The sequence below is a fragment of the Crassostrea angulata genome, chromosome 10 (assembly GCF_025612915.1).
Source record: "Crassostrea angulata isolate pt1a10 chromosome 10, ASM2561291v2, whole genome shotgun sequence".
NCBI classification, from domain to species: Eukaryota; Metazoa; Mollusca; class Bivalvia; order Ostreida; family Ostreidae; genus Magallana; species Magallana angulata.
In genome coordinates this window covers 29,251,710-29,279,441 of record NC_069120.1, presented here as the reverse complement: position 1 = coordinate 29,279,441, position 27,732 = coordinate 29,251,710, and the positions used below count along the sequence as shown (strand labels likewise).

Here is a 27,732-nt window from a genome sequence, read left to right as displayed (position 1 = left end):
CTTATGTTCATCAACAGTACTTTAGTGAATTTTAGTTGCTTTTTATAATTAATTTTTTAATTAGTTTATAAAAGAAAAATGTAAATATAAATAACAAAATGCTTTCTTTGATGATTCATGCAGATTATGAAGGTAGTGATCATTGCATACAAAATTTACATAACACGCTTACGCGGGTTATATATTTTGTCTGCAATGTCGCCACCCTCATATGCCGAATGAATCACCAAAGAAAGCATATGATTGTTTAAATGTACTACAGGTGTTTGGAAAATGTTATATTGACTTATTGTCTTTATATTACAAACTTGAATACAATTATTTCAATGATTTTGGTAATATCACGGATACAACAAAGAATTGTGTACATCACATGAAAATTGACATCTATCATTCAAATTTTTACTGACTTTTTATAAATAAATACCTTAATTATCTATGAAAGAGTTTCAATTTTAAGCTCAAATGGTGAACATGCCTCATTCAAGTCCAACAGCAAAAGCAATGTTTAATGTTACATAGTTTAAAAGAACATGTACTAACTTGAAAGCTTTTGAAATAACTCTATTTTAAAGCATGAAATAAGTTTATTGCAAAGATTACTATTACAAATATGTTTATTATCGACTGACCTTACTCCTGATAACAATAACATCACCTTTAAAATTCTTGACTCTTAGTTTTAAACAAATGTCTTGCAGTTTCACAATTCTGTCTTTCCTGGAACAAAACGAAATTTTCAAATATATACCTTAAATTTTGAATTCATTAAGTCATCTCATAATCATTATATGAAAATTTGAAGAATAACTTAAATATGGGAAATTATTTTTAAAAAGCTGGGAGTGTTACTGCTAATAAGTATTCTTATAAGTGACTGTTTATTTAAGGAATAAGAAATCAATTTTTTAGTATTATGAGATGATAATTTCAGTTGGAACGTGGTCAAATCCAATAAAGCCCCAAGGGCTTTATGATAGATTTGACCACCCCCGACCAAAATCATAACCTCATAATATTCAAAGAATGATTTCTTATTACTTATATTAACATTATTTCCAATATCTACAGTTTAAAACAACATTTTAAAATCACTATTTTGTTTTTCAAGTAGCACTGGCTATGTATAACTATGCGGCGCAGCTAATAACATGTTTCAGATATGCTATAAGGCACGCTTATTTTGTGTCGCTCATCTTTTATGAAGTTATTAGGTTATAGGCTTCAGAGAATTGATTCCTAATGGTATCACAGACAAGGACAGTTGAAATTGTAAATACATGTTTATATTGCATGTCATTTACTGCAGACCCACTGAGGGAGTTCACATGCAACCTCTCAGAAAGACAAAGGGGAAATATAAATGGATTCTGGAGTAGACTCTGTATTATGCACTTCTCAGGGTCATTTCATAATCTTAGAAACAAACTATGGTTAGGGTGAGGACCCCTAACCATATTACCTACTGTTTTACATGTAGAGTACCACTGTGGTTTATGGAGAGGTTTCCATCCAAGGCCTAATCCAGTAGATGAATGCTTGGATCGACAAGAGTTAGAATGAAGCAATCCCCTTGTTGCTAAAGGGACTGCATACTCTTCTAATATTGATCGTGTCTGTAATAAAAATGCAAGGTCTCTACCAAGAACTAAACAAGTCAGGCTATCAAGAAATTTTACTGAAAAGAAATGAATGATTTTTACTCTAGAATTAACGTAATTTTTTTCATAGTGTTTAGCTAAGATACAATTCTTTTTAAAATTCATTTCATATCCTGATTTATTTAAGTTAGTTATTAATAACGAAATGTAAGAAAAAATGGAACGATATTCCACATCCTGTATATTATGACAAGTGTTAATCATAAAAAGTGCACTATAACATAAGTTTACACTGTAAAATGGCAAGTTTTTAAAAAAGCAGTATATAGAAAAGTGCTAATAACTTTTCTCAAAAATTTCTGATTCGCCATAGAGAAGTGAATTAAAGGTATTTGCGCTGAATAGAAACTGCGGAAATTCTAGTAGTTACAGACATCCCCTTGCTACAGTGAATTGTATCGAAAAAACTGTCCCATGACGTCATCTAAATCATGTCATGAATTATTCATAAAAGTTATTAAAACTACTAAATCATCATTAATGTTGATCAGAAAGTTACACAAAAGGAACAGTTGATTCTCAATATATGTCAAGGTTACTACGCCATGGTAACTACAACTATTTGAAACTACACTGTACTTGGAAGTCTGAAATCAGCACGTGTGCAAGTTTGTGCATCCAAAACTCCTCACTCTGTGTCCGTCCAGTGAGGAATAATTTCAATAACCACTACGTGTACTGTCATATCTTTCCATTAATGATTTGTGAACACTGAGGTTGAAATGTTCGATCCCGACGGACTCTTTTTCTGATTTTCGTTTGTTTGGTCTCTATGATGGTACGGTGGCTGCTTTTGTGGAGGTCACTGGTTTATCCAACATACTATTTTGAGCAAATCTTACAACTAATAAGATGAATGCAATAGTCTGTGCGACAAGACTTATTATCTAACATGTTGTAGGTGCGTCCTATAATTGAACTAGTATTAGTGCTGTGCTTGCACACACTTTCGTTAGTATACAGAATCTTTATAAATTCTTGAACGGGTAGTATTGTCTCTTTTTTTCTATTTCAAAAGCGTTTTCCTGTCTTTTGTGGTTATCTCATTAACTGCCTTTTGCACTCTGTTGGCTTTCGAGCACGTAGATGAGATTTTAATATCTTGCTCTGTTATTTTTTTATAGAACAGATTCGTCAAATTTGGGTAGTTTATGTTTAAAGAGCACCTCTTAAGGTATAGGTGGGTACAAACAGTTTGACGGTTGTAAATTGATATGGGAGTCGGTGGGTTCAATATGGATCAATACTTTTATACGAACAGCGGTGGATCATAACAAGTACGTGTATATTGTGCTGTCTAGGTTTTGCAGGGAATGGAAGATTCGTTGTCTACTCAGTATTTCTCATCAGTTTACTGTATCAAATTTATAATTTTTCAAATTCAAGAGGTAACTGGACAGACTCTCCGACAGATCCATGCATGTGTTAGACTAATAGTTCACGGCCAGACTTGCTTGTGACAACTTCTTCTCCTTTTTTTTAATCTTTTATATTTTATTTAACGTTTAAAATAGAGCAAACGAGTGCCACTTTTATTTGCTATGTGATTGCAAAGTTAAGAGGAATGTGAAATTGTCTGTTGTATTTTATACAAGTATTGCATGTAAGGTTGTAAAGTAATCCACGCAAGGTTGTAATTTCATTACAAATCATCAAACAAACTCAAAATGAAAATATTTATTAAATATTCTAGTCTGGAAAAAAGACAATGAAACCAGGAACATAAAACTCAGTCATCAAACTCCGTGATCTCGTATTCTTCCTCCTCTTCCATTTCTTCAGTGACAACTTTTGACTGGCTGTTTGAAATATTGTCCTCTTCCATCTTGTTAGGCCACGCTGTCTCCCCGGAGTTCCCCGTCTCCTGTGAATCTTTATCCACTCCTAGATCCTTCTCGTCCAGCTTCTCGGACCTGTAACATATTAAATGTGCACTGTATATCGGCGAAAAGCCTATCAACGTCGGAAACCCATGGTTAATTACGCGTCCTTCCTCTCTCCAAGGGAGGAACGACGCGTAATCAACCGTAGCTTTCCGATGACAAAGCCTAGATGAAGTATGCAATGAACTATATAAAGTAACTTAATGTACGCTACAACCTTTGAACGGCTGCAACATTCTAAACGTTTATTTATCAACACCGACTGTAGTATAGTATATCTGTACTGCGTATTTTAACACAAGATATCGCCAATCTACAGTTGATTAAAATTGCTCCATTACTTTTAAAGGGGCATGGTCACGATTTTGGTCAAATTTTAATTTTCTGTTTTCATTAATTATTTACGATGGTTTAGAAATGCATTTTTAGTAATCAAATGAAATTTGAGAGTCAGTCGTAGAGTTAAAAGCAAGGTAAAGGGCTTACAATTCTTTGTCATGTTCTGCCCTGTTTTTGTTTACATATGTTCAGTATAGCAGTAAATAATCTTTTTCAAGCTGATTTGTTCCTTTAAAGCTTAAGTAAAAAGTTTCTAACGTTTAACACATTCATTTAAGGTCTAAATCTAGAATTTTTACTTCAACATTCAAAATGTAAACAAAAGCTCTGTTTACATTGCAGAGAACTGCAAACTCTGTAACTCGCTTATAACTCAACGAACTACACTCAAATTTTGGTTGCCTACTAAAAATATTTAAACTAAAGCATTGTAAACATTAAAATCATAAAAATAATTTTTGACAAAAATCGTGACCATGCCCCTTTAATCTATTTTTGTCAAAAACCAGGAAGTAAATTACAGATCTCGTGAAGTCACACTTCAACCATCGTCCGATTCTAGAACGCTTTCAAAATCAAGGTGAGTCGACCAAAAAATAATGAAAACCTTTCTTCCTGCAAAAAAATGTAGATCGTACAGACGTTTATTGAAGATAAAGTTGTCTTAAACTTTTACTTTCACTTTATAAAATGATTGTGCAAATCTAATCAAGTCGATAATTTCAGATAGATATAAGAATATGGTTCATTCTTTTAAATGGATCGCCTAGCCAGTCTCCCCTCCTTTATTAAACGATATAAAATGTCAAGCATACAAACATTTATTTAACCATAAAAAAATAAGGGATGGAATTTTTCATTTCACATCTTTTTTCTTTTTATAAATGATGGTGAACAAGATACAGTAATCAAATTATAAATTTTAGATGGCATTATCCAAACCAGAAGTTGCAGATACTGTCAATGAGGAACCAATCATTGGCCAGGACTATTTGATGTGTGGTTCTGAAGGCTGTGAGAAGAACTGCCTGTTTTATTGTAATCACTGTCACCTACGAGTATGTAAACAATGCAAAGATGAACATCAAAAAAGTCTGGAAACCCAGAACCATGAAGTGGTCCCTTATACACAACGCAAAAGACAACTTCCTGTAGAGAAATGCAAGGATCACCCGACCAAGGATATAGACATGCTCTGTGAGGACTGTCAAGTTCCAGTATGTTCCAAATGTGCAACACAAAACCACCGAAAACATGCATTGAATGATTTAGAGACAATTTATTCAGAGAAATTCACTCTTTGCCTTGATGAAATTCATCAAATCCATCAGTATTTTCTCCCAACTTCACATGATATACAAGAAGATATAAAGGATAATTTCAAAGAAATAAAAGCAAACATAGATAAAATAAGAACATCCATCAAGACTAAAGCTGAATCCCTTAAACATTTGGTGGACACTGTGGCATCAGATGAAATAGAACGAGTCAACAAAATGGAAGAGTCTCTAAAGAAGAAGCTTAAGAGTCAAGACAAAACCTATCAAGATTACATCTCCTATCTTGAGGATCTTGTCAGAGAGTTCCATGGCTACATGTCCTCTACCAAAGTCCAAGGCAATCCACTCATTCTTTCTCAACCTGACCAGCTGAAAATCAAACCCATACCAAAAACCATTATACCAGTCCCTCCAGTATTTAATGCTGGTCAATACAGCAAGGAAGATGTCTCCAAACTATTGGGTAGAGTAACTGTTCCTGACACTAAACCAGAGAACAGAAAAATAAAACCCATGGAGACTGCCTCTACACAGTTGAAACCTACAGAACAACAGAAAAAACAAGACAGAGCGAAATCAGACATGAAACAAACACTGTTTCTGTCTTCCTCCGTCACCAAGGTCGGGGAGTACAAAGTACCAGGTGTTGACAATGTATGTCATATATCACTAGGTAAATCAGGCAGACTCTGGGCAAGTGATGATTGTGGTAGTCTTGTCAAAACAGATCTACAGGGAAATCAGCCACAGGTGATACAATCCAGTGGTGAGTATGGCTACCACAAAGCTACACAGGACGGGGATCTGATCTTTGCAGACAGACAGAACAAGGTCATTAATAGGATAAAACAGGATAATACAATCACTAAATTTATCAAGACGAGAGACTGGGAACCTATCAGCATACACTCCTCTCACATCAATGGGGACATACTGGTGGGGATGGTAAAGGATGAAGCGGCTAAAATCACCAGGTACAACAAGACAGGGAAAGAAGTACAGAACATACAGAGGGACAAAAAAGGACAGAGACTTTATAATAATCCACACTACATCACAGAAAACATCAATGGTGATATCTGTACATCAGATTATAAAAAACATGCTGTAGTGGTGGTAAATAAATCAGGACAACACAGGTTCTCCTACACAGGTCAGGGGTCACAGTTTAATCCCTATGGTATATGTACTGATCTCCTTGGTCACATTCTAGTGTGCAGCAATCCTCCCTTTGGCAATTTCTTGATGTCAGGTGATAACACAGTCACGCTCCTGGATCAACACGGACAGTTCTTGTTTCTAATACTCACAGCCCAACAAGGGGTTGGGTTTTATCTTGGTCTGTGTGTGGCTGATGAGAACAATCTCCATGTGGGACAATATAACACCAACACAGTGACAGTGTACAAGTACCTCCAATGATCATTACTTTGTAAAAATAATTCATGAGGAGCTACATTACTATGTCAATTACATTCTGTGTAAAATTAAAATAATTGTTTTCATTTGTCATATGAAAACCATTCTGAGCAATAGATATATGGATCCAGTGAAACAAATACCATTCCAAATATCTGATGATGAGAGTTAGCAGAATAATACATACTATCATTAGCTTATCCATTTATCAAATAAAATTGTATGTTATAAAGATTCCTTCATTTTTTTTTTTTAAATTTATGATAATTATTTTATAGAAAACACTTACCTTATTTTGACATTAGAAAACTTGGTTATTTCATTTATAAATGAAATTTGACCTGAAAACAAAAATTGGGCATTAAATCCTACAACACAGGATCAAAACTTTAAGTTAAGTTGATAAAATTTCATTAATCTGATATCCATTATTTATAACATCAATAAGTTTCTATTAGGCATAAAGAATACTTTCTGTCTGTGCATATAATTGGCATTTTATTTTTCTAGCGTCATTTGTGTTAATTATTTTTATCTGGGGTGGGGGTTATGACTGTAATGATAAACCAATACCTTGGTCATGGAGTGTAACATCAATGAGTGAAAGAAAAGGAACTAACTCTGTCTGCAGTACATCTGGAGGACACGCATAACCTGTTAACAAATTTCAAAGATGAATTGCAACTGCATGGTGAGTACAAATGAAAGAAATATTTTTACTATATATCTATATATACTGTAAAAACCGTGAATATATTTGTAATTAAACTATGATATTAAATACCCAGCGATTTAATGTGATGTCATTATTAAGGTTGAACATTAGATATTCTTGGAATATTATTACATGTACTACTGGTACAGTGTATTTGGGAAATACACAACAAAGAATTGGTGAACATGCCTCGTTCAAGTCCCACAATTAAATCAATTAATATATCAACATATAATATTTTTATCAAATTATTAAGTACCATACAAAGTTTAAAAGAAGATGTACTAGTTTGAAAGCTTTGGAAATAACTCTATTTTAAAGAATGAATAATGTTTAGTGCTCAGATAATTACAATAATGTTGAACATCGACTGACCTTACTCCCAATAATAGTAACATTATCTTTAAAGTTCTTGAATCTTACTTTTAAATAAATGTCTTGCAGTTTCACAGTTAGGTCTCTCCTGGAACAAAAAGATATTTTTAAATAAATACATTAAGTCATCTCATAATCATAAAGGTGGCTCTAAACACCCACAGTTTATTCCAATTTTCAATTGAAGACCACAAAACATATACCTATCAAATCTGAAAATGACGATAGGGATACTATAGGTATTTTTAAAGAATTTTTTAATATTTTTCGTGTTTTTGTAAAATGTTTTTTAAAAAGACGGCTATCAACAAATTGAGAGAAATTATTTTGTCAGATGATGGATATTTCCTTCGGACACATAAAAAAAATATAACACTTCTTAACATTCAAAAATGTTATTATTGCATTTTTTTTTAGTATTTCCCCAAAACATAATTTTTCATATTTTCTTACTCTGTTGACAAATCATCTGAAAAAGTGCTTGATGTTATAAGAAAATGTATTTTAATAAATGTGACATAAAAAACTGAATGAAAACCATTGCAAATAAACACACAAAAAAAAAAAATTTAATTTGATATGAAAGTTCCTCATGTAAGGGTTATCGTTCCTAAGTCCCAATGCCCAAACACCTTGGGGACTTTTCATTTCTGAGTTGAAGAAAATTTCCTAAATATAATGTTGGAATGATAAATACATACATATTTCACTATAGACTTTGCCCTGTATAAGTGAATAAATTCGCTTTGATGCAAAACTAAGGTAAATAAATAAAGGGGAACATTGACTAGGCTAATAGGATTTATGTATCCCAACCTGAGAGAAATTCAAAGCAACCCTCTCATCCCCGTTAGGTGTCGATATTAATATGCATTAAAGTATATTATAATTGAAATATTTTCACCTGTTTAGAATTTTCTTTCACGGTATTCAACCAAAAAATACGTTTTAGAAATTTTTGGAAAGTTAAAAATTTATTGTTCTCAACAGGAATCGAACTCATGACCTACTGGTTTGTAGTGAACCCACTAACCTACTGCGCTACGGTGTAACATATCGATGATGCTAAAGAAACTTTTTAAAAATTTATACTTGATTTTATTGTTTATTTCGATAAATAATACCACACAACGTGAAGGTGTCAGATACCACATGACTTGTAAGTAATGAATTTTCCAATTATCAAATTAAATCTATCCATTTTTAACAAATTTTTCAAAATAGCGGTTCCCATACAATTCACCTCAGTTTAAATCAGCCAGTACCGGAAATGCATGTTTCCAGATTTACTTTTTTGCGTACTGCGTCATCAAAAAGTGGTGTATAGAGCCACCTTATTTTTTTAGTTTAAACAATATTTTATTGATAATTTACAATAGCAGGTACATGTATTTGGCATAAAGTACAATAAGATTTGGAAACAAGCCAAAAGGCTTATACAAATCCCTCTCTTAGATAAGAAAAAATATGAAAGGTGCAAATTACATGTATGTATGATTAAATAAAGAACCAGAAAGCTTATATAAAAGAGGAGATAAAGACATCCAATATATGTATCAATCAAGACTAGACATTTTGACATATGCATGAGTTGGAGAGTTGGAATTACAAGTGCATTTATTTTTAAACTAGTGAGCTAATCGACCCACCAACGTATAACTTCATGTTATACTATAAGGAAAACAATACAATTATGTTCAGAACAATTTGAAGTAAAACACCAAAGGAAATACATGTATGAAATACATCCCTGTATAAATATATCCTAGACGCTATTTACATATTTAGAGAATATAATTAAGTAAAAATAAGTGTCGAGGTTACACTAGGTACCCTGAAATCGTTTACTGTCGATGATAAATTTTTGGACCATATAAAAAATGTATTTATTATCATTATCGCTAAGATTGGGAGACCCAAAGAGTAATATGTTTACATTTATTGAATCTCGAAGTTTGTTAATTGTTTCACTACGTATTACATTAAAATTTGGGCAACATAAAAGATAGTGGTCATTACTTTCAATTGAACCACATGTGCATAAGGGGGAGGGGCAGAGGTTTCTGCGGAACATATAAAGTTTCAGAGCGCTGCACTTTAATCTTAACTGGGAATGTAGAATTTGTCCTTTTCTGGATCCAAAATTATAATAATCGGGAATGTTTATGTTGCTACGATTTAAATATTTTTTGAAATTGTTTAAAGAAGGGTTGTTTTGTATTTCATTAGGTAGTGTATTCCAGAGCCTTATTGTACTTGGAAAGAATGACTCATAATATAGCTTTGTTCGTGCGAAAATTTCTCGTATGGAATTATTACTTCTGGTATTATGTGTTCCATCTTTAGAAGTTTGTGTTTCTAAAATATTAGAAAGATATTCTGGAGTTTTGCAATGGAACATTTTAAAGAACTGAACGAGTCGATGGTTTTCCCTACGCTTTGAAAGTAACACCCAGCCTGTTTCTCTGTATAAAAATGCAATGGACGCCATTCTATTACCCCCCGTCACTATTCGTGCCGCTTCTAACTGAATATTTTCTATTTTTCGACTAAGATATTCCGGTAAATTATCGCATATTATATCAGCGTATTCTAAGGCTGGTCTAATAAAAGAGAAGTATATTTTTTGTAAGCAGTTTCTATCTAGTAAAAATTTAACTTTGCGCATTTGTCCCAATCTTGCATAAGCCTTGGATATCATTTCATCTATATGTTGGTTCCACGATAAGTTACTACTAAAAATTACACCAAGGTGTTTATGCGATTCAACTTCTTTGAGGTGGACATCATCAAATATGAGTGAGGGATGAAAAGGCTTCTTAATTTTATTGGAAATGGTCATGCATTCAGTTTTGGAAGGGTTGAAGGCTACAAGACATTTTTTAGACCAGTCGTTAATTTTCTCAAGATCGGAGTTAAGTAAAGCTGCAGAGCTGAACGGGTTTTCAACTGTTATGTAAATTGACGTATCATCAGCAAACAATTTAATATTACAATCGATATTGACCACTAGGTCGTTTATGTAGATAAGAAAAAGGAGTGGACCTAAAATACTTCCTTGCGGAACACCAGCTTGCACGTTTTTCAGGTATGATTTGGTACCGTTAATAACGACACGTTGTTTTCTATTATGAAGGTAACTATGGAACCATTTTAATTGCCACGTATTCCCAAATTACTAAGTTTATATAGGAGACCTTTATGCCATACCTTGTCGAACGCTTTGCTTATATCAAAAAACGCTACCCTTATCTCTTTGTCTTGATCAATAGCTCGATAAAAATCACTAGATATACTAAGCAGTTGATTGACAGTAGAATCATTAGGACGGAAGCCGGATTGAGATGGAGTTAATATGTTATTTGAGTGGAGAAAATTGTATAGGTATTTAAAAATACATCTTTCCATACACTTCCCAAGGACACTTAGCAGGGATATTGGTCTATAGTTGCTCACTGTGTTTGCTGAGCCTTTCTTGTATACAGGAGTTACATTTGCGATTTTCCATTGATTAGGAACAGTTGAACTTTGCAGAGAAAGATTGAATAGTTTTGTTAGAGGATAAGCAAGTTCTGATGAAGCTTGTTTGAGGAGCATAGGATTTAAATTATCAGGACCAGTAGCTTTATTAGTATTTAGGATTTGCAAGTTGTCTTTTACATCTTGAACAGAAATAATAATATTGTCTAGGTTACAATACGGGTCATTATTATCGTAGTTTACGGGTAAATCGATATTGTCATCATCTACTTGCGATTGTTGACAGAAGTAGTCATTGAATATATTTGCTTTCTCAAAGTTTTCGTTCACAAGTGTGCTGTTATCATTTAATTTAATTGGGGGATAAGTAGATTTATTACATTTTTTTAAATTTGTAACTTTTTTCAACAATGACCACCATTCCTTTTGTGATAAATTGTTTGATTTTAGTTGATTAGCTAGTTTTAAGTAGTACGTTTGCTTTGCATTCCTTACTTTATTTATGCATTCATTTCTTGCCTTTCGATAATTAGCCCAGTCCACTGAGGATTGGGATTTTTTAGCCTTCGAGTGCAGACGTTTGCGTTGCCTTATAGCTCGGCGGACCCCATTATGCATCCAAGGGGGATCATTAGGTCGAGAAGTGATGACCTTGTTTGGTATATTTTTGGTGGCAGTGTCTAATATTTTATTTGTAATTTCGTTACAAGCTTGATTGATTTCATTAGAGATTTGCATATCTAGATTTTGTTTACGTAGGCAAATTTTATAATCATAAAAATTGGTTTCCGAAAATGACCAAATTTTTCTAGTGAAAGTTCGAGCGTATAATTTGGGCAATTTTAGGACGCAGTAGATGGGACAGTGGTAGCGTGTGTTACTTGGAAGAATGTTGTCGCCCACCCCAGAAAAATCGATGTTTTCTATAGTGTTTACTATTAACAAATCTAGTAATGTTTCAGAGTTTTCCGTAAAATGCGTAGCGTCTGTGATAAGTTGTGTCATTCCTAGATCTTTAATGATATCATTGATTTTGGAAGTTCTTAAATTGTTAAGGTTGTTATTGAAATCCCCTGTAATAATAATATTTGATATGTTTGTATCTTTAGCCTTCTCCATAGAATACGCTATCAAGTTCCATTTTTCTGTTTCAGAATTAGGAGGGCGGTAGAACGTTCCAATAAGAAATTTCTTTTTATATATGATACATTCCACCCATATGCATTCTACCTGGGTAACTTCTAAGTCGGTTCTGCGCTTGCACACGATATTACTATTGACGTATATCATCACGCCCCCGTATCTATTGTCACCTCTATCGCGCCTCATTGGTTCTTGAAAACCCTGAATTATCAAATCTTCGGAGTCAGTATTGTGGTCCAGCCACGTTTCATTTAATGTTATGATGTCAAACCCCCCGAATTCTGCTTGAATAATATCAATTTTATTACTAACACTTTGGACATTTAGATGTACTAAAGTAATCGATTTCTCCAAAAATTGATCGAGTGAGTTTAGAGAACTTTCATGTAGGTCTTGATTAAGCTCCGCGCAATAATCATAAGGGCCCGGGTTTTGTTCTATATCGCCGCTTAATAAAAGAAGATGCATGATTATCAATAGGATGATTGTTGTCATTACGTTAGCTATCGGGCGTACTGGTAGAGACGTATAAGTAGAGGACCATTGAGCATATATTTTGTCCGTAGAGTAGGTGTAATCACAGTGTGGCGTAATTAATGTTTTTGCATTGCTTGATATTTGGAATGTATTTGTAGAAAAAAGTGAGATTAATATTAATAATGACAACGATTTTGGACCATAGTTAAGCAATACGTTAACCATAAGTATAGTAAGCAGGTTTATGCAGCCTTTGCTTTAAAGAGAACCGTGGTGTAACCCTATCCGGATCCTGTGAGTGATACTACTCACTGGCATTGTTTAAGTTATTGGCGTATGAAATAAGTACAAGAACATAAGGACAGAGTTACACAGGAACTTAAACAATAGTAAATAAAGATATAGTGGATTTGGAAAATACAAAAAGTAAAAAATTCTAAAAGCTCCGCTTTTCAAATTCTTTGGTTCCAACTCAGTAAGTAAGGTAAAATGTGATGGTTGAACATACTGTAATGTCAAAAAGAACATATAGACAAAAATGAGTGAGATATACATTGTAATATTTGGAATGAGAATATGAAGGGTTATTTTAGATAACCGATGGAAACATGATATTTTACAGTTTGTGTTTTTTTACAAGCACCTTTGAATCAGTCAATAAGATGCCTGTAAGAGTCGATGGCGATGAGATAAATACTCGTGGACAAGTCCAGAAAAAAAAATGGTCAAAGGGTATTCAATAATGGTATCCCTGTATTGATTTGTGTACTTATTGTAGTCAACCTTCATTTTGGGGTGTTGCGCCGAGGCTAACGAGCAAATTGGTCATATCATTTGGATTCAAGATTTTGTGCTTGCGATCATCATGGCCGATAACAAAAATCTTCCCGTCCCAGATGAAGGTGGATTTAGCTTTTCCGGCTTTAACCAACTGACGTGCTTCATATGCTATCTTGTTACGCGTTTTGGTCAGATCTTGATTTATAGCTACTTTTTCCATACCGGTAACTTTGCGGAGATCTTTACTAGCTTTCAAGAGTCTGTGTCTTAAGTCATAGTTGGTAATTTTTGCAATGATTTGTCTTGGTCGAGTGGGAGATTTGGGGCCTACCCGGTGGGACACCGCAATGTCGGACTCTTGAAGTGGTACCTTCAATTTGGCAGCGATTTCCAGAACTATGTCGTCGGTCTTGTCATTTTCTTCCAGCACGCCAGATATCCGCACGCAGCTACGCCTGCTATACATCTCAAGATTATCGATTTCTTGTTTAAGATATTCATTTTCCTTTTGAAGTGAAATAATCTGAGTTTGGAGTGGTTCAATCATATGTTGCATCTCAGTAACAAGTAGCCCCTTAACCGCTGATGCTATGCGCTGGATATCATGATCGGAGATCATCAGTTGTTGAGGCACATGGTTAGGGTTGGGTGGGGAGGACTGGTATGGCGCAGGAAACATCATGTGCGGAAAGTGTTGGTGAAATTGCGTGGCAGGTGAAACGGAACCCTGAGTTACTTGGTGGTGGTCAGACAAACAACCTTGCGTGGACATGATAACTGTTGGTTCAGGGTTATCTTTGGATTTTTTAGGCAAATGATATGAACTCGGCGATGGTTCTGAGTCGGTTGAACAAAATTTAGAGCGTTTTCGTTTGGATTGCAGGTCAAATTCAGATTCAGACATATATCCAATGTGAATTATTCTTTTATTCGTAAACAGTTTTAAGTACACACGTGAGATTGTTTTGGTAGGGGACAATGAGCACTGAACGCTTGGTTGAGCACTTATGTGTAAAAATGTAAACACACAAGGTACATATTAGTCTATAGCTTAATTGTAACTGTCAATTTTCCACAAATTAATAAAGGAAACAAACTGGCTGTTGGGATATAGATAAACGTGTGTTGTATGCATAGACCTGGTTCGATGCCGCGACCAAAGGTGACACAGGTGGAATCGTGCAATATGAGTATCGACTCACCTTGAAACGGGTGACCAGCTCGAAAAACAGGTAATTTACAGGTAATTTACACAAATACACAAATTGTTGTCCGTTTAGTGACTGTTCCAGGTCCAGAAACACAAGCAATGCAAAATTCAACCCTTCATACACAGAAAAATTAATGGGAAAGTCACATTTTCAATTTTTCCTCTCCCTGAAGAAAAACACCTCTCACCTGTTCCAACGCATGCGCATCCCTTATTTTTTTTTAATAAAAACTGGAAGTGTTCCTGATAATAAGTATTCTAATTTGAGTGACCATGTGTACTTGTAAGGTTTATTTCTGTTTGTAAAGCATATGTCATTTACAATAGGCCCTCTGAGGGAGCTCAGTCTCTCAGTTGAAAGACAAAGAAGAAATATTAACAGACTCTGAAGTAGACTCTGTATTATGCACTTATAAGTGTCTTTTCATAATCCTAGAAACAAACTAACGGCTCGGGTGAGGACCTTTTTCCATATTACTTACTGTTTTACATGTTGAGTACCACTGTGGTTTATGGAGAGGTTTCCATCCAAGGCCTGATCCAGTAGATGAATGCTTGGATCGACTAGAGTTAGAATGAAGCATTCCTCTGGTTGCTATTGAGGATGCATACTCTTCTAATATTGACTGTGTCTGTATCAAAAATGCAAGGTCTCTACTAAAAATTAAACAAGTCAGGCTATCAAAAAATTTTACTGAAAAGAAATGATTGATTTTTATTCTAGAATTAACGTAATTTTTTTCATAGTGTTTATTTAAGATACAAGTTTTTCTTAAATTCATTTCATCTTCTGATTTATTAAAGTTAGATATTGATTACGAAATGTAAGAAAAAATGGAACGATATACCATATACTGTATATTATTAACAAATGTTAATCATAAAATGTGCACTATAACGTTAGTTTACACTGTAAAATTGCAAGTTTTAAAAAAAAAGCAGTATGTAGAAAATTTTTCATGTTTTGACTAGTACTAGTAATTTTTCTCAAAAATTGGTGATTGGCCATAAAGAAGTTAATTAAAAGGTATGTGCGCTGAATAGAAACTGCGGAAATTCTAGTAGTTACAAACATCCCCTTGCTACAGTGAATTGTATCGAGAAAAAAACCCATGTCACCTAAATTATGTCATGAATTATCCATAAAAGTTATTACAACTACTAAATCATCATTACTATTGATCAGAAAGTTGCATAAAAGGAACAGCTGGTTCTCAATATATGTCTAGGTTACTAGGCCATCGTAACTACAACTATTTGAAACTACACTGTACTTGGAAGTCTGAAATCAGCCCGTGTGCGAGTCTGTGCATCCAAAACTTCTCACTCTGTGTCCGTTCAGTGAGGTATAATGTCAATAATCACTACATGTACTGTTATATCTTTCCATTAATGATTTGTGAACACTGTGGTTGAAATGTTCGATCCCGACGGAGTCTTTTTCTGATTTTCGTTTGTTTGGTCTTGGTGATGGAACGGTGGCTGCTTTTGCGGAGGTCACTCAATTCTCCAACGAGTAAATCTTACAGCTAATAAGATCAATGCAATAGTCTGTGCGACAAGACGTATTATCTAATATTTTGTAGGTGCGACCCATAATCGAACTAGTATTAGTGCTGTGCTTGCACACACTTTAGTTAGTATACATAATGGAAAGATTCTTTCTGAATTCATGGACGGTTAGTATTGTATTTCTTCTTTCTATTGCAAATACGTTTCCATGCCTTTTGTGGGTATCTCATAACATTCCTTTTTGCACTGTGTGGGCTTTGTAGCCTCGAACACGCAGATGGAATTTCAGTATCTTACCCTTTTCTTTATAAAACAGATTTGGGTAGTTTATCTTTTAGGGAGCCTCTAACGGCGGTCAGTACAAGCAGTTTGACAGATTAAGATATGAGAGTCGGTGGGTTCAATATGGATCAAGACTGAATATTATGTTGTCATCTTCAAGACTTTATATACATTGTATAATTTCTGTAATTTAACTTTTTTCATTAACTGTAAATTTGGTCCTTTTAACCCTGACATAAAAAAACGTTGTTAACAACAGTGATTGTCATTTAAAATGTGAGGCAACTATTCTATTTGCCTACGTTGCGCTACGGACGTAAATTACTGATGTGAATAAAGGTTTTGATTTCAAATGGCCAAATGCATACTTTTATACGTGTAGTGCTACGGGGTAGTAAGTAAAGGATATAAGCCAAAAACTGTCCATTCTGTGAGAGAAAGAACTGATCGAGGCCCGAAGGGCCGAGATCAGTTCTTTCTCTCACAGAATGGACAGTTTGAGGCTTATATCCGACTTAAAACATTCTCCTCTTTTGTTTTAAGAATGGACTTCAACAGGTACAGCAGTAGACAATGAGAATAGGGCTATTTATAACCACCCCCAACAAAAATGCAGTCCTGAGTAGAATTCTGTTTCTATTGTCTATTTAGTGGACAGGTACAGGTGACTTTTTAGGTATAACTTGAACTGCATGATTTTTCATTCATTCACACAACTTGTGTTTTAGTATCCAGATGTCTTCATCTGATGGAGAAAGCATTTTCTAAAAGTAACTCAGTCAAAATGCAAGGATGATTATGAAAATCATCCAAACACGGATGGTGTTCTAAGTGACATTCTAGATATGGAGGCTGTGCCAGATTTTGATTTAATTCAGAACTGTGTCTTTTCTGATATCTCTGATGAAGATATGATTAACGCCAGTCAAAAGGTATAGAGAGCAATAATAGGTTTTTAAAACCTCTGAATCAGCAGGATTTGGGTGATTAATCTAAGAAAACGGAGGCAAAGTCAAATCTGGATTTTCCTGATTCCATGTATACATGTATATACATGTATACAACTGCATTTGGATTATTTTCCACTCATGTACCAGTGCATTTGAATTATTTTACAGAGTTGTGTCAATTCATTTGGATTATTATATTTCAAAGCATGCTTAATTAAATTTCGTTTTGTTCTCAGATGTATGGCTTTGCATGGTATTTGTTTTATTACACGTCACCTGTACCTGTCCAATAAGTTTACAATTACTATCCATTATTTTTTACTGGGCAGATTTCACTGTCCATTCTTTAAAATAATGGACAGTTTTTGGAAACTTATTGGACACTTACAGGTAACTTTTTGGATTTGTTTTCAAATCTTCAAGTACTTTATGCTATATAATAGTTTAAAATAACAAAGGATTGCATAACAAAAATGTTTTAAGGGCTTTTAAATTTACAAATATCCGCTTCAACATTTTATTTTGGACTTTCTGTCGTAGATCCTAGGTATTCGTAGATATTCCACTGTAGTGACCAAAACACGATGGTAATTATGTGGATGGTGCATTTCAACATAATTTCATTTTTTTTTCATCTTCTTTTTCTCATAACTTCTTTTAAATCCATTTCCATTATTATATAATAGTTTAAAACAATTTAAATCACACTCTTCCTTCGTTGATAGCATTTTATATTATCTTATTTAGCACAAATGATCTTGTTTAGGGAAGGTTGGTATATCGCAAACATCAAATATTTACTTTCATATCCATATAATCTTAATGTACTTATATACCAGTAAAAGTATATCATGCTGTCAAGGTTTTGCAGGGGATGGAAGATTTGCTGTCTATTTCTCATCAGTTTACTACATGAAATTTATATTTTTTTTAAATTCAAGAGGTAACTGAACAGACTCTCCGACAGATACATGCACGTGTTAGACTTATATTTCACGGCCATACTTGCTTGTGACAACTTCTCATTTATATAAACCTTTTATATTTTAAGGTTTAAGACAGAGCGAAAGTATTGCACTTTTCTTTGCTATGAGATGTGATTGAAAGGTTTAGAAGAGAGTGAAATAGTATGTGGTATATTACACAAGTAATGCACGCAAGGTTGTAATTTTATTACAAAACATCGAACAAACTGAAATGAAAATATTTATTTAATATTCTAGTCTGGAAAAAAATAATGAAACGGAACATTGAAGCCTCAATCATCAAACTCCGTGATCTCGTATTCTTCCTCCTCTTCCATTTCCTCCGTAACAACTTTTGACTGGCTGTTTGAAATATTGTCCTCTTCCATCTTGTTGGACCACACTGTCTCCCCGGATGTCCCCGTCCCCTGTGAATCTTTATCCACTACTAGATCCTTCTCGTCCAGCTTCTCGGACCTGTAACATTTCAAATGTGCACTGCATAAGTATATAACTGTGCCGGATAATTACGCCACTGCTAAGATGGCAATTTTGTACTCGTCCAAGTTGCATGTTGCAAAAAATTCAAAAATGTCATATGATAGACCATTGTTTATTTAGGGTGGTATGGGACACCTCCATGTTGTGACGTATTGTTTATCAAAATAACAAATAAAATGAAGTGTAATCATGATATGACAATATTGGGAAAGAAACTATTTATATTATAAATAGTTTCTTTCACATATTATAAATAGTTTCTTTCACAGTATTGTCACCTAACAGCGTAGCGCAGTGGGTAAGAGGGTTTACCACGAATCTGTAAGTTATGAGTTCGAATCTCGCTTATAGTTTTTATTTTTTTGCCATTCCAAATATTTTAAAAGCTAGAATTTGATTAAATATTGTAAAATTTGAAAATTCTAAACCGGCGAAAGTATTCTCATTATTATGTACTTTAATCCACATTAATAACTACTTTTGATATGAATGCATCACATCTGTTAGGTGAGATATTTAGCTATTGATTTTTTTGTTTTCCAATGGAATAAAAGAACTTCCTATAAGAATTTAAATTCCCGTACGATTTGTACAGTACTCCCATATGCATATGATTTCAAAATCCGATAGGAAATCTTAATTTCCTATAGGAAAACTACCTGTCTGAATTAAATTTCTTTGGGGAAATACTTTTATCATGAAGAAAATATAACACCATTAGGATTTTTCATTCTATAGGAATTTCAAAATATCATATAGGAAAACTATCTTCTGTGGGAATCATTATTTTCCTGTGGAATATTAATTTTAAAAGTAATATTTCATCTGTCATGTGAGACACATAAAAAAAACTAAAGTGGTCATACTTAAGTCTTTCCAGACAATGGCCTTTGATCAGTTGGTATATAAGGTTTTTTACGAAACTGAATCTTAAGCAGGTGCCAGAAATGGCAGCCTGGCACTGACATAATCATCCGGCACAATGTTATATTACATTGTACAACATAAAATGGCCAGTCGTACTAAACATCTCCGAATGGCTATAACATTTTTCATGATTACTGCATAATAATGACCATGGTTCAAATGCATTCCGCATTTCAACACAAAAGCCGTCTACTGGATATTGATTTAAATTGCTCTATCGATTTTAATCTATCTTTGTCAAAAATCCAGGAAGTAAATTACAGGTCTCGTGAAGTCTCACTTCAATCATCGTTTGAGTCTACAACTCTTACAAATTCAAGGTGAGTGAAGAGGTTACATATGATTTTCTTTAAATAAATAAATGAACAAGGTACATTTTCACTAGTGAATAAGCAACCTCCACCACATCCCTCCCGTTGCTACGTGCCTGGTTGATTATTTTAACCAATATTTACATTTACATTTTTCAGTGTCTTTGCCTGTGATACAATGTAACACTACGTAACAATTTTTGTACTGTCCAATAAATGTAAACGACGCATAATTGGGGCGCAAGCGGGATTTGCTTATTTATATTCAAAGAATTAATCCTACAAATGCTGAAAAATATATAAATATAAGTACCAAGGAATCTGGGCGTGATCAAATCTATCATAAACCCCTACGGGCTTTATTGGATTTGATCACGCCCGACCAAAATTATCACCTCCTAATACTCAAAGAATGATACCTTATTCCTTAATAAAAATGTTACAGTATAGGGTCATTTATTGAAGATAAAGTTGTCGAGATTTTTACTTTCATCTAATAAATGATGGTGCAAATCTAATCAAATCAAAAATTTCAGATGGCATTATCAAAGCCAGTAGTTCCAGACACCGTCCAGAATGAACCAGTCATTGGTCAGCACTATTTGGTTTGCGGCTCTGAAGGCTGTGAAAAGAACTGCCAGTTTTACTGCAATCATTGTCACCAACAAATGTGTCAACAATGTAAAAATAAGCATCAGAAGAGTCCAGACACAAAAAAACATGAAGTGGTTCCATACAGACAACGCAAAAGACAACTTCCTGTGGAGAAATGTAAGGATCACCCGACCAAGGATATAGACATGATCTGTGAGGACTGCCACGTTCCAGTATGTTCCAAATGTGTAATACAAGACCATCAAAAACACACACTTAATGATTTAGAAACAATTTATTCGGAGAAATTCATTCTTTGCCTTGATGAAATTTATAAAATCAATCAGTATTTTCTCCCAACTTCACATGATATACAAGAAGATATAAAAGATAATTTCAAAGAAATAAAAGCAACCATAGATAAAATAAGAACTTCCATAAAGGCTAAAGCTGAATCCCTTAAACGTTTGGTGGACACTGTGGCATCAGATGAAATAGAACAAGTCAACAAAATGGAAGAGTCTATAAAGGAGAAGCTTAAGAGTCAAGACAAAACCTATCAAGATTACATCTCCTATCTTGAGGACCTTGTCAGAGAGTTCCATGGCTACCTGTCCTCTACCAAAGTCCAAAGCAATCCACTCATTCTTTCTCAACCTGACCAGCTGAAAATCAAACCCATACCAAAAACCATTATACCAGTCCCTCCAGTATTTACTGCTGGTCAATATAGCAAGGAAGATGTCTCCAAACTATTGGGTAGATTAACTGCTCCTGACACTAAACCAGAGAACAGAAAAATAAAACCCATGGAAACAGCCTCTACACAGTTGAAACCTACAGAACAACAGAAGAAACAAGACAGAGAAAAATCTGACATAAAACAAACACTGTCTCTGTCTTCCTCTGCCACCAAGGCCTGGGAGTACTCAGTACCAGGTTTTAACAGTGTATATCATATATCACTGGGTAAAGCAGGCAGACTCTGGGCCAGTGATGATGATGGTAGTCTTGTCCAAATAGATCTACAGGGGAATCAGCTACAGAAAATACAAACCAGTGGTGGATCTAAGGGCTACCACACAGTCACACAGGATGGGGATCTGATCTATACAGACAGAAAGAACAAGGTCATCAATACGATAACACTGAATAATACAATCACTGAATTTAATAAAACAGTAGACTGGGAACCAATCAGCATACACTCCTCCCACATCAACGGTGACATACTGGTAGGGATGATAAAGGATGGAGAGGCTAAAGTCACCAGGTACAACAAGACAGGGAAAGAAATACAGAACATACAGAGGGACAACAAAGGTCAGGGACTGTATAGTGATCCACACTACATCACAGAAAACATCAATGGTGATATCTGTACATCAGATTATGAAAAACTTGCTGTAGTGGTAGTTAATAAATCAGGACAACACAGGTTCTCCTACACAGGTTATGGGTCACAGTTTAATCCCTATGGTATATGTACTGATCTCCTTGGTCACATTCTAGTGTGCAACAGTCCTCTCTTAGCCATGCTCTTGATACCAGGTCATAACAACACAGTTACGCTCCTGGATCAACACGGACAGTTCTTGTTTCTAATACTCACAGAACAACTAAGGTTTTATCGTGATCTGTGTGTGGATGATGAGAACAATCTCCATGTGGGACAATATAACACCAACACAGTGACAGTGTACAAATACCTCCAGTGATCATTACTTTGTAAAAATAATCTATGAGGAGCTACATTACTATGTCAATTACATTCTGTGCAAGATAAAAATAATTGTTTACATTTGTCATATGAAAACTATTCTGAGCAATAGATATATGGATCCAGTGAAACAAACACCATTCCAAATATCTGATGATGAGAGTTAGCAGAATAATACATACTATCATTAGCTTATCCATTTATCAAATAAAATTGTATGTTAAGATTCCTTCTTTTTTATTAAATTTATGATAATTATTTCAACAAAAGTTGATAACACTTACCTTATTTTGACATTAGAAAACTTGGTTATTTCATTTATAAATGAAATTTGACCTGAAAACAAAAATTGGGCATTAAATCCTACAATACAGGAATAAAAACTTTAAGTTGATAAAATTTCATTAATCTGGTATCCATTATTTATTACATCAATAAAGTTCTATTAGGCATAAAGAATACTTTCTGTCTGTGCATATTTTATTTTTCTAGCGTCATTTATGTTAGATTTTTTTTGGGGGGGGCCGGGGAGGGGGGGGGGGGGGGGTTAATGACTGTAATTATATAAGGAATAAGGAATCATTCTTTGAGTATTATGAGGTGATAATTTTGGTCGGGGCGTGATCAAATCCAATAAAGCCCAAAGGGCTTTATGATAGATTTGATCACGCCCCGAGCGAAATTATCACCTCATAATTCAAAGAATGATTCCTTATTACTTATATTTATATAATCTTAGGCCATCGTACGATTAAATATTTAAATATAAATAAACATACCCCCCTGGCGCCTCAATTTGGCGTCGTTTGTATTATGAGTTATATAGTGCAAAATCGATACGTAGTGTTATCACACGCAAAGACACTGGATAATGTAAATATAAACTAATACCTGGGTCATGGAGTGTAACATCAATGAGTGAAAGAAAGGGAACTAACTCTGTCTGCAGTACATCTGGAGGACAGGCATAACCTGTTAACAAATATCAAAGATGAACTGCAATTGCATGGTGTGAACAAATAAAGGAAATAATGTTACTTCATATCTATATATACTGTAATAATCATGAATATACTGTATTTGTGAGTAATTCAACTACTAGTATGATATCAAATCCCCAGCGATTTAATGTCATTTCATCAAAGCTGCTTGGTTTGATTTTTTGGTTATTACAGTATCAAATAATTTTCCATACAAACCAATCATCTTAGAAAGTTATTGACTTTCTCCGATTTACACCAGCATAATTGGTCTCCTTTCAAAGTTAGAAATATCCAAAGTAAATAAAAATACTTTCTTTTGGGGCAAACAAAAAAACAATTCAAAATGCATTATGGGAATGTTTAGAAAAGGAAACCGTTTGGTTTCGTCCCCTAAATGATTAGGTTTATTCACCCCGCATATTATGCATCGATTGTAAACAAAACAAACTTCAGAAATATTAGCGAAAAAAATGTACAGAGGGTATTTTTTTTTTATTTTCTTGAACATTATGATCTTTATGTATAGCCATATCAAACTCGTAATACAACCATACCAGTCTCGATGTCAGGGGCAAATTTTAACATGAGGCGAAATAATGCAATACCCTTTTTATGTCCTTTATTTTGTTAACAAATTTTTTACACATTTTTTCATTGAAATTAGGCTTAATTGACTGGGAAAACTACTGCAATGTCCATTATTATAGACATACTTAGCATAACCATCGTTGAAAAGCGTACACAAAATTTGATATAAAATCAGACCAAGCAGCTTTAAGTTTTGTATACCGTAGATATTTTTGAAACATTATTATACATTTACATCCACCAAGTATGATTCCCTCTACTTCTTACGGAAACGTATAGTTAATTCATAGCTCTATAGAAACAGCCAGACTGAAATCTATACGCCCTGTTTATCGATTGGTCGAAATCTACAGCGACTGAAACTGACAGGCCTGAAATTTATCGATTGGTTATAACCTACAGTGACCTAAGAGAAAGCATGGAATGCATGAAATAATCATGATGTCAGACTCAAAGTCTCACAGGAGACGATTTGGCTGTTTCTTTTAGATAACGTACTTATGTACATAAACAGTACTTTAGTGAATTTTACTTGCATTTTATAATTAATTTTTATAATTAGTTTATAAAAGAAAAATGTAAATATAAATAACAAAATGCTTTCTTTGATGATTCATGCAGATTATGAAGGTAACGATCATTGCATAAAAAATTTACATAACACGCTTACGCGGGTTATATATTTTTTCTGCAATGTTGCAACCCTCATATCCTGAATGAATCACCAAAGAAAGCATTTTATTGTTTAAATGTACTACAGGTATTTGGAAAATGCTATATTGACTTATTGTCTTTATATTACAAACTGGAATACATGTATTTCAATGATTTTGGCCAAGTAATATCACGGACACAACAAAGAATGTGTACATCACATGAAACTTGACATCTATCATTCAAATTTTTACTGACTTTTTATAAATAAATACCTTAATTATCTATTAAAGAGTTTCAATTTTAAGCTCAAATGGTGAACATGCCTCACACAAGTCCAACAGTAAAAGCAATGTTTAATGTTACATAATTGAAAAGAACATGTTCTAACTTGAAAGCTTTTGAAATAACTCTATTTTAAAGCATGAAAAAAGTTTATTGCAAAGATTACTATTACAAAAATGTTTATCATCGACTGACCTTACTCCTGATAACAATAACATCATCTTTAAAATTCTTGACTCTTACTTTTAAACAAATGTCTTGCAGTTTCACAATTCTGTCTTTCCTGGAACAAAAAGAAATTTTCAAATATATAGCTTACAATTTGAATTCATTAATTCATCTCATAATCATTATATGAAAATTTGAAGAATAACTTAAATATGGAAATTTTTTTTAATAAAAGCTGGGAGTGTTACTGATAATAAGTATTCTAATTTGATTGACTGTTTATCTAAGGAATAAGATATTAATTTTTTAGTATCATGAGATGATAATTTCAGTTGGAGGCAAACTAAAATTATCATCTCATAATACTCCAAATCGAACTTGGAGCGTGGTCAAATCCAATAAAGCCCCAAGGGCTTTATGATAGATTTGACCACCCCTGACCAAAATCATAACCTCATAATATTCAAAGAATGATTTCTTATTTCTTATATTTACATTATTTCCAATATCTACAGTTTAAAACAACATTTTAAAATCCCTATTTTTGTTCAAGTAGCACTGGCTATGTATTACTATGTGGCGCAGCCATTAACATGTTTCGGATATGCTATAAGACACGCTTATTTTGTGTTGCTCATCTTTTATGAAGTTATTGGGTTATAGGCTTTAGAATTGATTCCTAATGTTATCACAAACAAAGACAGTTGAAATTGTAAACATACATGTTTATAATGCATATGTCATTTACAGCAGGCCCTCTGAGGGAGCTCACATGCAATCTCTCAGAAAGACAAAGGGGAAATATAAATGGATTCTGGAGTAGACACTGTATTATGCACGTCTCAGGGTCATTTCATAATCCTAGAGACAAACTAACGGCTCAGGTGAGAACCCCTTTCCATATTACTTACTGTTTTACATGTAGAATACCACTGTGGTTTATGGAGAGGTTTCCATCCAAGGCCTGATCCAGTAGATGAATGCTTGGATCGACTAGAGTTAGAATGAAGCATTCCTCTAGTTGCTATTGAGGATGCATACGCTTCTAATATTGACCGTGTCTGTATTAAAAATGCAAGGTCTCTACTAAGAATTAAACAAGTCAGGCTTATTATATCAAGAATTTTTAATGAAAGAAATGAATAAATATAGACTTCACATTAATATTTAAGATACAAGTTTTTTAAAATTCATTTCATCTCTTGATTTATATGACATGCTGTGGATTCATTAGAATTCATGGTGCTCAATATTCAGGGTATTCGTTGGTAGCCCCCTCCCCCCACAAATTTACATTCTTGACTAAATCAAATTTTGAAAGAGTTATTTTTCTTAATGAAACTGAAAACTGACATATCCATGAAAATACAACCCCACCAATAAGCCAAATAATCACAATCCACGAAAATTGGCCCCCAAGAATTTTTTATAAAGATGATTTCACAGTAATTATCATAAGGAAGTATAAAATATTAGAGAAAATAAACAAAAAAAACCTAATACATGCCACATATTCTATACTGTGTTGACCATAAAAAGTGCTCATGATATTCTTGTACCAGTAACAAATTCACTTAGTGGATCAATGTATTATACAATAAAACAATAGTGTCACTTACAGACCATTCAAAAGTCATGAAATCTGAATCACTGAGATACTCCGATGCTCGGACGACGTCAGAAATTTCTGAAAAAAACTCGAGGTAGTTCTGGTGGAGATAGGCATTGAAGTAGTCCCCCGACAAGTTACATTTCTCAATCACATCCTGAAACAGAAATCCAAGACTAATTCAAATCTTTCAATCCTTTATACATTGCTTAAAATGAGGCATTTCTTATTTAGAATAACAAGCATATTGCCAAGAAGTACATAATTTTGTAAACGGGTCCACTTGTATCTAATGTATATATGCATACTGTATTTTTCATATATAAAACTTAAGGAATTCATATCTGCAAAAAATTGCAAAAGTTATCCCTCACAAATTTTAAAATCCTGCTTTTATTTTTCAGACAGTTGATAACTAAAAAAAATTATAACAAAAGTTCATCAGAATCATTAAGTTACATGTAGGTATTAGCGAAAAAAAAAAATTTACACTAGTGATTTGTACTTCACTACACAATTGTATTCTTCATACTAATGGTGAAGTACCAAAAATGATCACTGGATTACATGAGAGCAATGTGTAAAAAAAAAAGAACAGTCACTAAAGAATACCTCTGGATTCAAACTGAGAGGATCTCTCTCATGTTCTCTAAGATGTGGTGGTAACTTTGCTAATTCTGGATGGTTTGAGGGATCATCTCCTGTGATAAACACAAAATTCTATATTAAAGTGTTACTAGCTTATTCTGGTACAATAAAACTTGGCTTAGTAACAAATTATTAAGAACTGCTGAAAAATATTTGTGGTAAATTTATAAAATTGGTTAACAGTAGGGAAACTTTTTCATGCACAAAAAGGGTGCATTGTATGTAGAATCAATACAACTTGAGGTGGTTTATATTCTTAAGAATTCATTTTCA

At 33.8% G+C, this 27,732-nt stretch overlaps 2 protein-coding genes and 1 pseudogene across 10 annotated transcripts in view; 2 read left to right on the top strand and 1 right to left on the bottom strand.

Moving 5' to 3' along the window:
- LOC128167243 (cell cycle checkpoint protein RAD17-like) overlaps positions 1 to 27,732 on the bottom strand; it is an 87,982-nt gene that overhangs the window by 51,029 nt on the left and 9,221 nt on the right. For 3 of the 9 annotated variants that reach the window (XM_052832846.1, XM_052832848.1, XM_052832845.1), the window contains exons 12-15: positions 27,424 to 27,512; positions 26,822 to 26,968; positions 15,245 to 15,394; positions 681 to 720 (exon numbers count right to left, since the gene is read on the bottom strand). In XM_052832846.1, coding sequence (XP_052688806.1) covers positions 681 to 720; positions 15,245 to 15,394; positions 26,822 to 26,968; positions 27,424 to 27,512 — 426 coding nt within the window. Of the gene's footprint in view, positions 1 to 680; positions 721 to 3,323; positions 3,575 to 6,871; positions 6,924 to 15,244; positions 15,395 to 18,696; positions 18,949 to 22,808; positions 22,861 to 23,415; positions 23,497 to 25,277; positions 25,318 to 26,113; positions 26,264 to 26,821; positions 26,969 to 27,423; positions 27,513 to 27,732 lie in introns of those variants that run through there. The other 6 variants (XM_052832849.1, XM_052832844.1, XM_052832843.1 and 3 more) reach the window with 4 other exon arrangements.
- On the top strand, positions 4,404 to 6,810 carry LOC128167246 (uncharacterized). The gene is made up of 2 exons (XM_052832852.1): positions 4,404 to 4,463; positions 4,810 to 6,810. Exon 2 carries the CDS (start codon positions 4,810 to 4,812, stop codon positions 6,583 to 6,585), a length of 1,776 nt encoding a protein of 591 aa, XP_052688812.1. The 5' UTR covers positions 4,404 to 4,463; the 3' UTR covers positions 6,586 to 6,810.
- LOC128167251 (uncharacterized) lies at positions 20,593 to 22,800 on the top strand (annotated as a pseudogene).

Excerpts from the sequence above, each read along its gene's own strand:
- LOC128167246 (XM_052832852.1), top strand. The coding sequence starts at position 4,810 with ATGGCATTATCCAAACCAGAAGTTGCAGATACTGTCAATGAGGAACCA.